At 34.9% G+C, this 19,245-nt stretch overlaps 1 protein-coding gene across 4 annotated transcripts in view; it reads left to right on the plus strand.

Annotated features, from left to right (window-relative positions):
- Positions 1–19,245, plus strand: part of LOC118274904 (homeobox protein dve-1) — a 70,294-nt gene that overhangs the window by 16,702 nt on the left and 34,347 nt on the right. For 2 of the 4 annotated variants that reach the window (XM_035592692.2, XM_035592673.2), the window contains exon 2: positions 9,996–10,028. The exons of the other annotated variants lie outside the window; for them this stretch is intronic. In XM_035592692.2, coding sequence (XP_035448585.1) covers positions 9,996–10,028 — 33 coding nt within the window. The remainder of the gene's footprint in view (positions 1–9,995; positions 10,029–19,245) is intronic. 4 annotated transcript variants of the gene reach the window in all.

Below are 19,245 nucleotides of genomic sequence, written 5' to 3' on the forward strand. Positions count from 1 at the left end.
GCACAGATGAATGAAGAAATGACAATATTTTTTTTTATTTTATTAATATGCAAAATGTGGTGGATGCAAGTTGTAAGAGGTCAGCGGGCAAATAACTAATAATTCGGTATATGCTCCAGATGTTTAAAAACATGTTTCAAGCTACGTTGTGACTACATATATTTGTATATATACTTGGAAACACCTCCACTTTTTCCGCGGAAATTCATGAACATTATAGCGAACCCTCTATTGTGTAGAAGAAGTCAGCAGTTGACTGTTACAGACATAGATGTTACTGACCGGGCATAGATTCTGTTTTCTTTTGGACAATAACAATCCTATTGTCAAAATAGTCCTATTGTTCCATAGGGCTAGGGCTAGTGCCATAACTGATAACAGTTTATATTTTATGTACTTATATTGTTTCTTTTTGGTTATGTTACATGTAGTAGGTTTGGTTGGAAAAAATATAATTTTCCAAATGCCCACGTAAAAATATCAAAAAAGTTATTGATCTCTATTTATTTATACCTCAAATAAATAAAACAGTAATAACGTAAGTGTTCTAATACTATAGTGAAAATTAAGCTTTTACAAATCGCTAATCGCTTTTAATCTGCACCACGCGCATTATCTGCAATTACTATGCATCGCACGGACATCGTACTAAGCATGTTAGGAACATAAGTTTTGTTAGTAATTTACGAGCCATTTTTACTGTATCCACTAATATCAATAACCCTATAGAATAACTAATGATAATGCAGATTTAATATGGCCCGCCTACTGATAGATAAATGATCAAATATTTATTTGTGCTGATCGCTGTTTGAGATTCGACTAAATATATTCCAATCTGTTTAAATGACTGTTGAATTCATATTTAATCTCAGCTTCCCTATAGTTTTCATATTATGGTTCTTGCCGTCAATAGCTCGAATCCTGACCAACTTCATAATTTGTCTGCATTTTTCATTAAACCCACACAGGTTTAAGAATGTAGACTGTAATATCGAGATTTAATTAAGATCTAAGATTGCGTAGAAATAGCTTAGACGACATTATCGCGTTAAAATAATGAACAATATACTCAGGCAGACCTAAATAATTACATTCAATGTACTTGTAGAACTCAATTTTACCGAAGTAGATTATACACGGATCATTTGTTGTCTCGTTTTCTGAGAAACTTGGAAGGAGGCAGGCGTTAGTTTGTAGGCTCAAATAACTGTCCGATGACACGGTTGACATAGGAATTGCGCCGCGATACTCGTAGTACGTCTGGGAAAAGTCTGTCAGTCCGTCCGTCCTAGTGAAACGTAACGCGTTACGTAGCCCGCGCTCTGCGTACAAATATCCCTATTTGCGGTTTAGAGTTAGAACAATAGATTACTGGGCGACGTTGTACAATCGTCCAGTTATCTGTACCGACGGCGGATGCGATAGCGGTAATAGTGGTTACTATCGAGCAGATAGATTCGGCTCCTATCGGCCCTACATGGGAATTTATACTCGTGTGTATGCGTACGAGCGTAATATAGTTGTTTCGTTACACGAAATGTACCATAGTTTGAGATAAGAAGGCATGGCTTTATGATCCCTGTCAGCAACATGTTTCGGAGATTAAATTGTAATAATAAAGTGGAAATGTTTGCCGTATAATAGCATTTATTTACTGTGTTACTGCTTCATACGTGTTCACTTTTTACTATCAGATAAATTATTTTACTCCAGAAATAGTTGACGTTTGCGATTTAACTATTGTTATAACCTCAACATTGATAAATAGGATGAGTGACAGCGCGTACAGAGACAGTAATAGAGCCAGTAGTCGACAAACAAAAGCTTATCGGGGCTTTGTTCCGATAGGCGTCAAATCGGTGGAGTCATATCAAAGCTGTGTATATCAAAGCTCGTAGTTAAAGTTCAACGCACAAAGTGCATAATCGTGGTAATCAGTCGGAGCCAAATGTCATCGACCCACTTATCTCGTCCGTCCATCCCTTTTACAATTACAACAACAAATGAGTAAGAGTCGTGCACCGATATGCGCACGCATCGATACCGATGCAGAGGAATAAAATCCTGTGTGAACGAACTCTAATCTCTGTTTTGTGCTTCCAGACTCCGGCGAGATGTAAACGTGCGTACGCACTGATAGATCGCTAGTTACACGCCCGCGCCGGGACTCAATCACTCGTCTCGTGCGTTTGTTCATCTCACTTTTATGAAGTAATCCGATACACTGAGGTGCTTACTTAGGACCAACTGATACATGTAGGATAATGCTATCGTATTTTTGATAGGTTAAACATACACATCTCACTCCTGATGTATGAATGAAATCTTAGTACGAAGAAGATTAAAGGACACTCACGTAAGATACGTAAATAAATAAAGAGACTAGACGTGATAACTGCCGGTCACATGAACAGTATTGTTAAGATTTATAATTTTATTACCTTAAGCCCATTTCGGGGGATCTAAAGCCAAAGCGTCCGAACATTAGGGACAGGTAGATACATTTTTAGTTACTTTGAAAAAAGTGTCATTGTAAAGTTACCGTTAAACTGATGATCCTATTTGTAACAATACTGCAATATAAATGACGTAACAGGATAAACAATGGCTGGACTGTCGTTTACGGATATCTCAAGTATTGTGAGGTTATAAAACACAGGTAGAGCTACCTCACTTACGGGAAGGGCTTTATTATCTTATTACAAGGTTCACAAATCCGTTTTTCGTCACGTTTTACTTTTAAAGTCAGTTTTGGGTTGGTTTTTCTATGTTTATTTTTATATACATAGAGTTGTAATTATATATATAGAATTCTATTTTCTGTTAGAGAATTTTCTAGCCTCTGCTTGAAAATTCTCTTGTATTTATCCAAAGTTTTGTGAATAGTTCTGTTACAATTTTACCATTTTTATATTGTAACATCTTAATCATAATTTTCTTGGCCCGAAAATTAAATACTAAGTATGCTATGTATATATGTTATATACATAGATAAGTAAGTAGAGAAATCGCTATAGTGCTAAACCTTAGCATCCATTGTTTGCACTGTTCCTTTCACTAAATTACATTCGGAAGTAATAAAATAAAATGCAGATAAATATTATACAAAGTTATTACAATACATTTGATAATACCTCCCAAATGTCTTCCTTCATTTGTTTTCAGTTTTGGTCACCAACAGCAATGAAACATTCATATTTGGACCGATAATATAATTTTCATAGCATAATTTTTTTTTTATATTATTCAAGTCATTGAAGGGGCAGACGCTCACGTCATATCAACGCTTTATTCAACCAGTATGCACTTTACTTAGAAACTGAACTGTCGAATAATAAGTGCATTGTGTGACCGTATACGTATCATTCGGATTAGTGAGGGGAATACGTAACGTCGATAATTTGCACGGCCAATGGAGCGAAGCGCAGACAGGTGACGGTATTTTTGTCGCTGTAAAAATATATTTTATTATGACTAATTATGCTAACTGGAGCATACCTACACAAGAATGATTATTAGTACACTTTTCGGTTAACGGGGGCCATCTAGTAGCATTGACTTTTAAGAAGAAAAATATTCCTTTCGGCCTCTTAATCTAACCAATAAGAGTTTATCAGATGTCCATTATCGAAGGTCCTGATCGAGGTCAACGACTCCATGTGAGCATATCGATACATCGACAGCGGCGGCAGGGCGGCGCGCGCCACGCACTTCCGACGCGACGGATTTGCCGGAATCGGCGCGGGCGCATCAAACGCGTTGCAAAATTCGGACGGAGGCGCGCGCGCGTGAATCAATTTGAATATTTTTTCGGTGCCGACATGGGAATGGCTACCTCCCGCCATGGGCATCACACAATGCTCGCGATACTGGCCCGCGCTCGACTTAACAAACGTTTTCACACAAAACAAAGAATTTTTATAGCGCATAATCTCAGCATGTAGCAGCTTTATGAGACGGCCCAAATTTTTTCGTTGACATTATACGTCCATATTACATTCAGATGTCCCTTGTCGAAATTAAGGCGCATATTATTAATTACGTTGGTTCAAGAGAGCACTCGTAAAAGCTACAATTTAATTACTCAAAAATGTCGCCGCTTATTATTTTTTTCTGTCGGATTCAGTGTATCCGAATTTCGTCGAGTTGGAGCCCACACGGGCTTTCTTGCTACCAACATCTCACGTTTTTGAGTAGCCGTAATATTTAAATTGCCGACATAGCTCCTCCGGGCATACCTTGCATGGGAATGTGCGCGGCGGTCGTCAAAACCCGCTTTTACCGAATGCGTTATGCGCTGTCCAAACGCATGGGAGCTAACCGCGCCTTCCTTGTCTAACTCGTCAGCGCGAAACGTCAAAGACAAAGAAGTAATGGTGGAAAGTATGACTACTTTTACTGGACGTTTATTACGTTAGCAAACGCATCCCGCCTAAAATTTTGCATGGATGCGTCGCGCATGCGAAAATGTGTTCGAGCGCACGTCGGCGGCGCACGGGCACGTACTCAATATTACCTGCCGATGCATATTAATGGAGGAGGAAGTTTTGTCAACAATATCTAATGTGCTCCGCGAACTGGCCGCGGTGCCATTGATAGCTTTTTTGTTTCATATTTTGTGTCCAAAGTACTTTTATGGTCGGCGCCATATTAAATACTGCAATATTGCATAATGTATGACACAGACATAGTATATCTTGTGAAGACAATCGGTGCGATTGTTCACGATAGACAGTGCTCTACAATATCTGCACTCGTCGCCGAGTGGTTTAACTGGGTTATTCCATTTAAATCGTTCACTACTTGAGTATTAATTAGCGATAATCATGACAGCAAATAATCTGCGTGTCGATTACTGTCAGGTTTATGCTTCAAGTGGAAATATCTCAAGTGGTTTGTATCGTTTCCTTGATAAACACAATATAAAAATTCTTTGAATAATGTTATCTACATAATCGGAATAACATTGAAGTATACAAGTGCTTATATAATTATATTTACAAGTAGTTTCACATCTTTGAGTTGTTGAGAGGGTCGGCCATGCTGTTTTTCAGGCGCATTGAAAATTATTGAAAATATTCGTTACCAGGCTTCTATTACATATTATTATAGTATTTCTGGTGATACATTTTACTACAAACTTTTACCTATTAATGTCTCTTCCTCGTGTAAAATAATGTATAAGTATTTGAAAATCACGATTGTAGTCCAATATTTATTTCATGGCATCTATCTAAGCGATAAGCACAATTTTATCGATATGACATACGTATGACAACACTTTAAAAGCGGCCATGCCTATTTTTAGATATCCATATTATTTTTAAATTGTTGATATCCGAAAAGAAACATGAATGAGTTCAATTAAAAATTAAATTTCTCAAAAATAGTACCTCCGCATTTTAACATGCCCGTTTTGAATTGTTAATAAAGATTAAACAATTAAAAATTAAATATATATTAAATATGTTTATATTTTAAGTTAAAAAACTACATTTAGAACATTTTATATTAGGCACAAAATATCACGATATAATATTTTCTTGAGTACGTTTTTCGTGTGACGTGTTGAACAATGTTTGTTAGATAAAGCACGCGTGGATTATCCGAGTAGCAGATATGACGAATACCTTCACTTATCGACAAACGTGCATTATCGCTCTAAGTCGAGGATTAGGAACTGATTTATTTGTTTTATCGCGCACTGTCGGAATTCTCAAAGAGATCGCGACGCGATTGCAACGTACTTGTTTTTAAGTGACAACGTCATTGGATTTATTTTTATCGTACCTATTATATTTTAGTGTTCATATTACCGATTGCTGTTAACGATGGCTGAATTAAGGGCTTTTTATATGACGTGAATCTCAGACTGTTTCATCATTGATATGGGTTACGTGAGTCATTATGTTAACAGTTTCTCTCGTTTCAATTGCTAATCTGTACCACACATACAAAACCCACAAGAATTCGATCAGTAACAGTTCAATTATGGCGTATTTGTCTTTAATTTAGAGTCCAAATCTTCACCATCTACTTAACTGTAACTCGTTCAAATTGAAGGCCTGCCGATGCGTAACGGTGAATGATAGTGAACCAAATCACACGTTTGAACGTGAAGCAATAACAAAAGCTCTCTGAGGGATCCGACTGATTGCTCACACGTTAGCGAAAGCCGAACAAATTAACTTAGCACTTCGATGCGTAGAAACCATTTGTTTCCAATTTGTGGGCCGTTCGACAATATGCCCTATGTGTTTATCCCGTCCAAAAACAGTGCAAATGACACTAATTATGCCATTGTAGCGGGGCCGTGTTAATGGATTGCTCATACCGCTCTGAATTCTACTAAACCGTGTGTGTTTGGTTCTAATGTTCGGATATGTTACTCAACTTGCATTTGGAATTTAGACTTACACGAGCGTAATTTCTTCTATGTGATTCAGAATTGAAGTGCATTGGAATACTAAGGAGCAAATCTGTATCACCATATCGAATAGTTTTCTTAGAGATCTTAGATAAAAGATTTTCAGTACGCAGAAAACGTGTTTACACCCACACGTCGCCTGTTATGCTCTTATTTTTTATGTTATTATTTTAGCAGTTACATTTTATTCTTAGAACAAGGAGCTAGCCAGCTACTGCTGTTTTTGGTCTAAAAAGAGAATTTAAACTTTATTATTTGTAAAATAGGATTCAATATACATTGTATTGGGATACTGAACAAGTTGAAAAGATTTTCCGTTGCATATCCTACGTGCTCAATTGCATTTAATCATTTAACTTGTCATATGACGCAAAAACCGTCGAGAACTTTACATCGACCTATTTCTAAGCAAATGGATACGTCATTAGTTTTATTCGAAATACGAATATGAACCTTACGCTGTAGGTAATAGTGTCGTATGCAAATATCGTTACTGCTTGGAGTTTGGACTGACAATATGGGTGCACTCACCAATTTAAGAAGACTAGTTGTAGTCTACGGTTTCACTTGTACGGATTTTTGACGTTCATTTTTTATTGTAGTATCATCTTGTTGGTTAAGAAACAAATGATTTTATTACTTAGGCCTCGGTATTAAGATTTAATTTTGAAAAATATTGAAAAGCGTCAGAAGCATACAATGTCATTATGTACAGTATGATTTTAATTTAGCAATGATTCATTAAACATTTTACACCACATGGGAATTGTATCCATAGCACCAGTGCGGCTTTGCAATGCCGTCAAAAGATAACCATTATTATCATTTAAATCCTACAGCAAAATATTATCGTCTTTGTGTAACAGATTACTTAAAACGATGTTTCATGTTGCACTCCATATCTTGACTGGAACAATTCGCTTCTTAGTATTGATTGATTAAATGTAATAAATAATATCATGTGTTTTATACTTCTCAAGGATAGACAGTGGAGTAACATAGTTCTTCTACGAATTGATAGTTACTTTTAGAAACATAATGTGGTACTTTATGGTGAATGTCCCACCCACAATTACCTTCAAAGGGTATCGCTTCAAGTTTTACTAGAACTGCTATGTCAATTATTATGTTATCGGCTTACTCATGTAACAGTTTGATGAGGAACTCGACTAGTTTCAAGCCATGCTAGAGGCTCATATTCATGAGCAGCATTTGCCATGCCATTGAATTTTTTACCAGGCTGAGTTTCCTTAAGGTCTTCAACATATTGCTTATTTATTAGGATCATAGTTCCTATCATCGCTTACCACCATGCAAGATAACATGCCTGACTGACCAAACTGACCACGGGACGAAACACGTGACGTTACTCCTATCTATTTTCATTACACAAAATATTGATTTAACAACCAATAATAACGGGTGTTTCCGTTTTCATCCCACGAATATTTTATTCCGTTTTCTACCCAAATCTTAGTCCGTGTTCGACCCACAATCATAATAATAGTTGTTTTTTCCGTATTCTACCTAAAATATATTCCGGTTTCTACCCACTGCAGTTTATAATTGTTTTTTTGTACAGACAGAAAAATAATCTTAAACTATTTAAACTTTTTATACTTATAATTTGATGAAGAAAATAAAAGAACAAGTCAAATCTGCCGATGGTCGCCCTATTCAACAGGTCTACGAAAATGAAGTTGTATTAATAAAAGAACAAGGGTTAGATTTAGTAGAAGAAATCCCCAAGTTCTCAAGTGTGAAAACAGCATTTTTCGATGCCCGAAACAGAAGTCAAAATGTTTCTAAATTAGTATTTAAGAACAAAAGTGAAGTAGAATACCGAACATAGTAATTTAGTATGCCTCATGAAAGTTATAATAAAATTATAACTGCTATATCAATTTTTTGCCAGTCTTAAGGTCTTCAACATGTTGCTTATGGGTAGGGTCATAAGCCCCATCATCGCTTACCAGCATGCAAGATGACATGCCTGACTTAGTTGTGTTAATTAAGCTGACCAAGGGATGGAACACGTGACGTCTAACAACTCTGTCTATTTTTTTAGTTACACAAAATATTGATTTAACAACCAATAATAACTTATTAAAACGTATTTAACAAATTTAATGTAAAAAAATACGTACTTACTATTTATACTTTATATGACATACTTACTTCTTACTTATATGTATGACGCAAAGACATAGCACTATAATCTCGGCAATGCAAATGAGGATTATGACAAAAATAAATACCACAATAAATCTGATTTTATGACGAACCAGAGATAATAACTGTTAATGTGACAGATAATAAAAATATATCCGCCTTTGTTTGTTCTGAGTGTCTAATTCAGATTATAGAAATGAGGTTGTTGCTAGAAGATGTGATTACAGTTCAAGCGAATTGCTATCTATTTAATTGTGTTTCTTTATGTAATAGAGGTCATTATTGCGTCATTGAGAATTTGTGTCAATTTTGTACAGCAAAATTTTTTTTTAGATATTTTTTGTATTTGTAAGATTATGTTAAACTATCGTTTGACTACGAATATGCTCACGCAATAAAACAATCTTCAGGGTGTTATCTACCTCGGTATCAAAATTCATTAAAATCGGTTTAGCCGTTTAGGTGTAAGTAGCGTGTCAAACATAACTCTCAATCTCGTTCGTCTTGGGTTCGATTCCCGGTTCCCTATTATTCCGTGTTTCAAAAATTTTTGTAGTAGCACGGAGTCTGGAAATGTGGCCTGTATATGGCAATAGGCTCACCCCTATTACATGGGACATCAACATAAATTGTGAAAAAAAGTACATTGTACATTGTACTTGGGGGATAAATATATATTGGACCACTTAGGTATCTAATTAACAATTATCACGCTTAATAGTCTGGTATATATCATACCTTCCTAAATCAAATAATATTTATTTAGACATATACCTAAATATGAGAACAAGAAAACTATTGATTCAAAGATACGAGTAATAATATAAACTTCCGTTGCCAAATATTTAATTTGGAATGTGGGAATCAGGAAATAATTAATTAGGGCTTGATTGGAATTGAACGTCTTGTGTCTGATATGACAATGATTAGAGCTATGTGTAGTTTATTGTATGTATCACTGGTTTGATATCAATGCTTTCGGTGTTATGCAGTAACTAATTAATAGTAAACTTTGATAGTAAATTGTGAATTTAGAATCAAATGAGAGTTTATAGGGAAAAATAGTTTGGAGAGGTACGTTTTTTTACTCTTGACATATTATACACAATTTCATAGTGGGAATTTAAATTATCAGGTTGTCGGTAAGAGTAGTATTTTAACTACAATTTTTATACATTTTTAATTTTAATGTCATATGAGAAACGCGTTCAAATTCTACGAGTATTTTTTAATTATCATAGCTGTTTCATTTTTGGAGGATTTATGGACAACCAAAATCTACTCCAATCATAAATAAATTTTGCTATCGGTACTTTTCTGGATCGTCTTGTCTTTTGGATTAGGCGATATTATAAATTCTAAATCCAACTAAGAAGTTCTTTTTTCGTTATAGATGGCTGCAAACATCCAGCAGGCCTACCTAAAGGTAACTATTACAAATTACCTAGAGGTAACTATCACATATTACCTAAAGGTAATCCTTTTAAATCAAAACGCAAACGCCTTGCTATCTAACATAGAAACAAACCAAAATAGTCTCTTCAGCATTTGCAATAAAATTCAAAATTAAAAAGCTTTGCTTTCTCGGGAATAATCATGGAATTGATTGTAGAATATGGTGATGGTATTATTGGATGAGGTATTCTATAAGATCTTGTATACTTACATTTTTTCCTCAAATTATGGTGAAAGATAAAGAATCTTTATTGTTTGCCTATTCCATGTGTATTCGTGACGTATAACAAAAGATACCGTGTTCTATTCTTAAAAAAATCCTTGAACATAAAAATATGAATGTATAATATTATTATCGCCTAATGACGTATGTTTTGAACACTATCAACTATGGATCGCAAAATTTTTAGCATCCCATATACGGTAAATAAGTTGAAAATGAAGAAAATTCCCACCAGCTCGGCTACGCTCCAAATTATGAATATCTCGTGCGTGTGACGTCATAGCTGTGAAAATTAACGCATCCAATGAATCGGGTTTTACTGTTCTTTGATAGATTTTGGTTTTATTAGTATTCGTGACGTTTTGGATTTCGCATACACTGATATTGATTGTGAAATTTAACTATAACTAGTTAATTTGTCTTTGGGAATAGAAAACTTATTCTCTATACTTATATAAAAATAAATTGCTGTTTATTAGTCTCGCTAAAACTCGAGAACTGCTGGACCGATTCGGTAAATTTTGGTCTTGAATTATTTGTAGAAGTCAAGGGAAGGTTTAAAAAGTGAGAGAAAAAAGTTTGAAGGTTGAACGAAGTTTGCGCGGTCAGCTAGTTAAATAAAAATATAAATGTGAGGATTTGATTCAATTTAAATCGATTAAGAATAGCGGGTAATATTATCAAACACCACTGGACTTTGAGTCACACTAAAATATAATCCAATGAAATTTCAGTTCCGTCCACAACAAACGGCCTAAATTCAAAAAGTGCAAAATCATCTTTACCTAACGTATTCTGAGACACGTGTTACTAAATACATCATATTATTCAAACCGCTGCCTATCACTGGATAAGCCTTATCAGTCAAACAAATCTGTGAATCTAAACTTATACTGATATCCTCAAAATCCCGTCGATAAGGAACGATTAACTATCGCCGATTATACTCTTTCTTCGTATTGGCTTGAAGGTTACCCATCATATTTAGGTATCTGTATGCAAAGAAATGATTTTGGATCACGTGGTTGGAAAGGTAGCAAATGATTTTATACCATAACTTTAAATTGACAAGGTATACTTTTGAATAGCTTTCTTCAATTCTGGTGCTGGATAGTTTCAGAACTTTTACAGTAATGCTGAAATTCGTCGTCATCATTGACAAATTTACTCTCAATTGTTCATCGAAAACAACAGTAAATCTATCAGCTGTTTTAAATGTACAACTAGAACAATGACTCGTACAATTACAAAATAGTAACATGTGAATGACGTATGCGATAATTCCTAATAATTTCATGACGTAGTGACGTAACTAATGTTCTGTAGCCATAGGCCATAGGCGCCATGAGCGAGTATCCCGACAAATCCTTAAATCGACACGGTTAAACAAACGCGGGATATGTGAACATTCCCGCTATGCCTGTGGATTAGAGCCGCTTAAGCCCGACGTCGCACCCGTGCGGTAGTCAGTGTAAACATACCCTTAGGGCACCGCTCTATGAGATGTTTCGTAGACTGTGTTTTGTTTTTCGAAGGTAAAAAGTTTAGTTTGATTTGGATTTCGAATTAAATAAATAAGTAGTTGTTACTTTCCTGGATGTATATGTCTTTATTTGTACCTATAAAAATGGACATTTACTTACGAACAATTTCGAGTACTTTGTAAAATTTTCTAATATATACGCCGAATTTAAAATACTCTCAAATATCACTCGTTTTCCTTTATTTAGAAAAGTAGGAAAAAGCTTGACTTGTTCTTTATTACATTATAGTTACTTAAACTAATTAATTGTCCCTAGAACCAGATAAATAAACTGTAGGCATTTCTACTCGTCAATAATTACTAACTTAAAACAGATGAACAACTGAGAATCACGCTGACACATAAATAAACCAACAAAAAAAAAAACAAATATAGAACGGAACAAAATTGCGTAACATTGCGTGAACAACATAATTATATATATTTTAAATCGACTAAATTTCGCGGTCCCGCTAATCATGCAGTATCTGATCCTCCATGGTAGTTCAGAGGTCGGATCATGTCCGTGGCTTGTGGCTCTGACGAAATTGGCTCAAAACCCGAGATAAGTTCGGCGTAAACTATAAAAATCTGCGACGTATAATAAACACAAATCCCGATTAGGTTGATACTCACTGCCACAGCGGTTGGCTAGCGCGGGACCTTATTTATTTTTATATCTTCACACCTTTTATCCCCGAAATGGTAGGCAGAGGTTATGGCACGCAATGCCATTGTATAATGTACACCAACTTTTCACAATTTAAGTTGTAAGTCCTATGTAATTTTTTATTATTTGTGTTTTTTTTAATATCTTTCCTAAAAATTTGGATTTATTGTCTTATTTTCAGAATAGGTGCTCGTGTAAGTTTTACAAGTTCTACGAGTATTACCGAGCAATTTACTACATATTTTTTATTTGCCTAGTTTTGAAAAGTAAAAAAATATTTTTTATGTTATATAAAAAAGCCAAGGTAAAGTTATTTAAAAAATAAGCCAGATTGAACGTTTTATTTTCAGTAAGCACCTTATTACCTATGTTTTGAATACATTTTCCAAATACTTTTGGAAAGCGACTCCGACCTCCACATAACCTCAATTTTACCGTTTTATTTATGTAAAGGATGATATTAGACAAGGACATTTTAAAAAACTACTTATTATGATTATATTATGGTAGTAGTTTGTATGAATATATTTTGATTCCTAAATAGGTTGATACCTATTTATTGGATAGCCAGCCATATAATTTGTATGTACAGTTATAGTAATAATAAAATATGTAAAACTAAAACTATTTTTAGTTCAACTCTTAAAATAAACATAAGATAAACTATTTACATCGATTCACGTGATAACTAGCGTAGGCAAATATCGTCTGTTCTGAGCTTCCGTGTGTAGCGGCCATAATTCAACAGTCAAAGTTGTTATCTAAACTAATTGTACGACTCAATTATCTATTTTTACATGCGATTCATACCTATTTTGTTATTTTGTCAGCATTAGGAGTTACAGTGGAAAATTTTAATATGTATGTTCATAACATTACGTATTGTACTTACCTATTTATTTTGCGCATATCTTAACGATTAGACTTATGTATATTTATTTAAAGCAAAAAGTCGAAACATTATTTCAGTCTTAGACCGTAGAATTATGACGACATACGTAAGTTAATGTGTATACGTAAGTGCCTTTAAGTATTTCAAAGGCGATTTCGAGTGACCTAGCATTGTACGAAGGTTAAGTTGGAAGAAAAAAATAAATATAAATAAAATACGTTTCTTAGTAAAACTATTTAGGGAAAACCACGTAGATGTTTTCAACGCTCGTTGACATCTCAAGAATTAAAAGATAAGCTCAGATGATATACAAATATAAGTCGTTACTAAAACGCTATCTCGTACAAATAAATGGAGCATAAATTAATCAGGACTGTGCGATATAGACAACACGGGTAATGCCACGGTAAATGTTACTATCACACCGTCGTATCCCTGTGTGTTTGTATGTCACTCGCTTGCCTCCGTATTCAACAGATTAGAGTTTATCGTTCGCATCACATTACGAGTTAAACAAAACTCATTTTGGCGCGTCATTTCGAATAGGTTTTTCAGTTCACTATTTGTTTTTGACGACGTGGCTAAATAAATTATTTAGTTTAATTATTAATTTGTTTAGCTTCAAATTAAATCTTTTTATCTTAGCCTCATTAACTTCTTGGTTTCCAAAAAATGTTTGTTCTGTTTGATTTGCTAATGCGTGTCTTATCCCTCGTAATAAGTTATCGTGATGGCTCTGCAAAGAAAACTTTAAAGCGTGCGTCATTTTGCAGTTTGTTAATGAATTAGTTTGTCTAATGGGTATCTATTCTCATAATGCACCTTTTAGATAATTAATGCTTATACAATCAAATGTAATACATTTTTCTAAGAAACCTTTTTTATTTTTTAACAATATTATAGAGAATTCGTCTTATTCTGTGTCTTCAGTTCAGAATCTCCAAATATGTAATATACTTGTAACTCTCTATGTATTTTACCTTCAATGTAATTGCAGTACAATTTTCTACGAATTTAGCTAATATCAGTCATATATCAGGGGGATTTAGTTTACCAAACAAGACAATATGAGCTGCAAAATTATTGTGAAGTCGTTTAGCTACATCAGTTTGGCAAAGACAAACTTAGTATGAATTAAACAATAAGATTACGCATCGCTGCAGGAAAAATTTAAAACATCAATGTATTTATGCAGGATATGACGTCACATATGTTTGTTCGTGACGTCGAACGTGCCACAGGTTTGATTCTGGTACGGAACAAATATTTGTAGCAATACACAACTAACTAGTGTCAGATAAAGTAGGTGGAGGTACACGAGAGATGCACGATGAATTAACTGTGTACTGGTTTGATTAGCTTGACCAAAACTTTTGAGAAAATAGTCTCACACTGAGATGATTAAGTTTAAAATGAGTTCTAGGATCAATCGTTAAACTAATTTAGGAAATTAACAAAAATATATTACACCTGGCATTGTCTGCAGAGAAAGGGAGGGCGAATTTTAAAGAGCGTATTCCTATTTAAAAGGCCGACAACGCACCTGTCACTCCTCTATGGACTACGCTGATCGCTTACGATCAGGTGATCCGACAGCTCGTTTGCCTCCTATTCGCGATTTCGCGCTTCTGAAAGATAATGTACAAGTGAAAGGTAGATTCAATGTAACTTCATTATCACCTACAATGTTTTGAAACAACGAGCCATTGTCGTATGGCAAGCACAAAATCTAGACTTGAAACAAGACTATGAAATTCTTAACTCTCGTCACGATCAAATACCTTATTCTTAGACCTACGACACACTAAAAAAAGTTACATAAAACAATACCATCGTCCTATCTAACCCTAAGTCTTCATATCTTGCTAAACTCATAGATTTAGCGTGACATGATAACAAACAGACAAACTAACAGACATACTTAGTAGATACTAGTCGGATATCTATGAAAATAGTAGCTGACAAGCGTTGAGCCCTGTTTGCCTGTTTGTGCAACAATTGTTACGATATGATTTACATATTTACTGATCTTGTAATCTATGTTCTGTCATCCTATGTACTTGTTACATGTGATGTACATAAACCATGTAATATTTGCGTTGTTGGTCGAGTATGTGTGACTGTCGAGCAAGGCAAAGAGTTGTTGGGCCTTTTTTGGGAGTTCGAAATTTTCTCAGTGATAATACGGCGTCTGGAGTTCTGCCTTATGTATTGTGATAGGGTCAATCCTACTATATGGGATTCTTACCATGACTGGAGTAAAGTTAGTGTTACCACATGTGTTTGACTGTATACTCCTTTGGGATTAAAACGACGTTGGACGTTGTGTTATTTAAAATTTTACCACGCATAAAGATGTATATTTACTATTTTTTTAAGCGGTGATAATCATCCAATGATTTCTCCTGCCTCGGACTGTCAGGCTCTTACTGACTAAAATCTACCTCGTTACTACTCCTGCTTTTCGATCTGGAGCCCCAGTAACCCGCTTGGCAGTTCCTAGTCCGTCTGGAAATATGTATTACTATAACTTGTTAAACTAAATTAATCATATCGTTTAACAAACATGCTTATACATTTATTTACCAATATTTTACTAAATACGGAGATAAGCACAACACATCAGTGTGGGAATACAAACTGGATAATCAGTAATATGTATAATCACTAAAACCAATATGAAATTAGTATGAATGCGTCTTAATGATCAACATTCAGTCACTCGGTCAAAATCCCACTTAATTAGTCGTCTTTGTGTCTAGTGCGTCGAGCTTCGTACAAGTGCTCCGATTTAAATAGTATATAGAATGCTTAAATTGTATTTAATAAAAATATTAACCGATATATATTGCTATTCAAGAATGTAGATAGGTGTGCCTCAAAGGTGCATAGGCTTCATTATGTTAGTCATACCAAAACCCCGATGTCTACTTAGTTAAATTATTAACTTCCTAAATGCTACAGAAAAATTACTCAAGTAAATGAAAATGTAATAAAAGGAAATCTTCCAATTCCAATGTCAAGAAAACAATTTCTCTCAACAAATGCATAAACGCATCTCGCAAAATCGCCAACAGCCCGCCCAATAAAGCTCAACAAGTCTCCGACACACACAAATCGTTCCAAATAAATTGTAAAGTTCGGCGAACATATCCATTGTAATTGTGGTACGTGCTAGCCGTGATTGCAGCAAGAGTTAACACATAATACATTACAGTTTATGTCACAACACAATCAGGCTCCGCCGAGGACGAATCAGGCGGCGACGCGCGTAATCTGGGTTAACAGGGGTCAAACGACATCACAAATTCCAATACGATATTAGACGTATCTGTGGCGCGAATCAACGATTCTATGGACGGACAAACTGTGCGTGCTATTGGCCAACACGCCCCTGCGCTTGATCGTCTCATGCGGCACATTTTGCACATGCACTTTGATTGTGCACGTCAAATTGCTCAGAATTGGTAAGGGTTAATTTATTGTTGAGAGCCAAGTGTACCTACGCAACTAGATCATTTCGTTCTTCAGCTCTCCTCCGTCCGGTACTTGTTCTTTGTTTCATGACTTCAATCAGAAATTACAAGATGATTTGATATGGTGTTTTGGGTGGTGTTATGATTCCTTAATTTCAATTAAAAGCTCCGTCCTCATTTAGTTTTTGTGTGGCGCTGTTTTTTGTGTCAACTTTAACATAATAACGCGATGAGATATGTCATGTTTGCACATCATTAACCTTATTAAAACACTATCATTCGTCGTGAGTTTGCCGTTATGTGGTCAAACCCGCGTTCAGTAACAATATTCAATGAATGTAATCAGTGCGGCTCATGAACGGTTTGTATCGACTGACGCAATGCCCAAGTGTCCAATTTGTATCTCGATTCGCCTTAAGTGGTTCGACTTTTCTTAGATTAGAATACATAAAGATGTATGCTTTATTTTTCTTGTGAGATCACTTGCAGTTTTGTTGTCATGTTTATGATGTAAACACGGTCATTAAATTGAAATTAGTAAAATGTTTTGACTGCCTCTTACAAAACGATAACAGACGATTAACGATAAGAAATCGTTGGGATTAAAGTGGAGATAAAGAATTCATAGCCAAGCTTTATCTCTGTTTGAAAATTGTTTCTTACATCTATCAGGAAAATCTTAACATCAATCTTGGAATCAAGGACCAACCAATACTCGTATAGACAACGGGAATTTCCAGATAAGATGTGTATCTAATACGTGCACAGTTCACGTTGTCACGCTGATGACGTATCGTTCATTGACGTCCAGCAATTGGCTGTAAATGATAAAGTTGTCACCTCCAGTCGTGACTCTTTTGTCTTATTAGTACAACTAGGTAAAAATAGCTGCGGCTTCTATTTTCAGTGTATCAACCAGTGTCGTAGTGATGCTAATCAAATGGCCACCACCGAATTTGTAATCCGTTCCTAACACGAGTTTTCAACGTGTAAAATGGTTATTTCTGTTGTTTTTACCGTTTTAGTTTCGCCTTGTGGACTCAACAATACCGTCATTTGTTTGCATAGCTTGATATAATTTTACATACAAACAAGAATTAATTCGTCGTATTTATGACACGTCTTTAGCTACCGTTGACTCCAAATTAAATAAATTTTCCAGTTATACCGGTATAGTCTTCTTTAAAATCTGTTCATGAATTTGGTACGGTACATATTACATGAAAAAAGTACGGTTACATAATGCACAATATAATGTAAGGCAACGGTTCTCTTCGTTTGTCTCTACGTTTCAAATGTCCCTCACGTCTGGCTTTGACGTACACTGTGCGCATACGCAACCATATTGCACCAATGCATGCAAGTGTACCAGCGCAAATTGTAGAATTATTCATTATTATTCGACCTTAATGGATGCTATGGGGTCTCGTCTAGACACGACACCATAAAAGCTTGGATAAGCTCGTGTTTTTGTATTGAAATTATCCACTCCGTTATATTAATTGGACATACGCAAATTAAATATTAATGTTTGTAGATTACGGTCCGAGGCAATTAGCCACGATTGGCAGTTTTATGTATCCGTTTTCATACTTTGTTTCCATATTATTTTTGCGACGCATTATTGGTGTTTTCGACTTCGGTATCTTGATAATTGAACTGTTTGGAAATGAGTATCGAATAAAATACTTATTCCTTAGAATAAAGTAAAGAAGAATTATTAAGTACATGTTGAAAGTACATATATCTACCGCTATCTACATTCTCGCGGATTATACATACACGTGTGATATGTAAATCAAGTGTTAAATACAAGTAAAAAAATAAAAGAAAAACAAATAGCTTTGTAAATTAATCCCAATACCTATCCTACTTAAGGTTTAAATTACATTTTAAGTGACACATCCGTGTTTTTACATTGGATAATCACAGGATTATAGGCGAGACCTCGAGATTAATGATAGATTAAATACATTTATTCGTTATCTGTCTCAATCTCCCACTAAGAAGTCGTTATCTAAGATATAAAAGATATTATATCGAAAAATATTTATGATTACTGTAGATTAATTAATGATTAGCATAGAACACGTTTTGATTTTTAATTTAATTAGTGTTACAGAAATTTTTGTTGAATTTCGAATTCGTTGATTCGTTTTTAGATAGGATTTCTTTAATATTGGTTTAATGTAGTCTTTAATTTTAGATAATAATGATAAAAATCAGGCTTTTTGTTCCTTGCAGACGGATATTGAAATGCACGTGTTATCTAAGCCATGTTTGTGACTCGTGTTTCATAAAAGGTTACAATAAAGAAGTTTTCAACTCAAAAAATCTATAATACTTTGACAGCCTCGGATTCTGAGATCTTCATCAATGTACCTAAGTTGGAAAAATACATGACT

This window comes from Spodoptera frugiperda, chromosome 15 (genome assembly GCF_023101765.2).
Source record: "Spodoptera frugiperda isolate SF20-4 chromosome 15, AGI-APGP_CSIRO_Sfru_2.0, whole genome shotgun sequence".
Classification (NCBI taxonomy): domain Eukaryota; kingdom Metazoa; phylum Arthropoda; class Insecta; order Lepidoptera; family Noctuidae; genus Spodoptera; species Spodoptera frugiperda.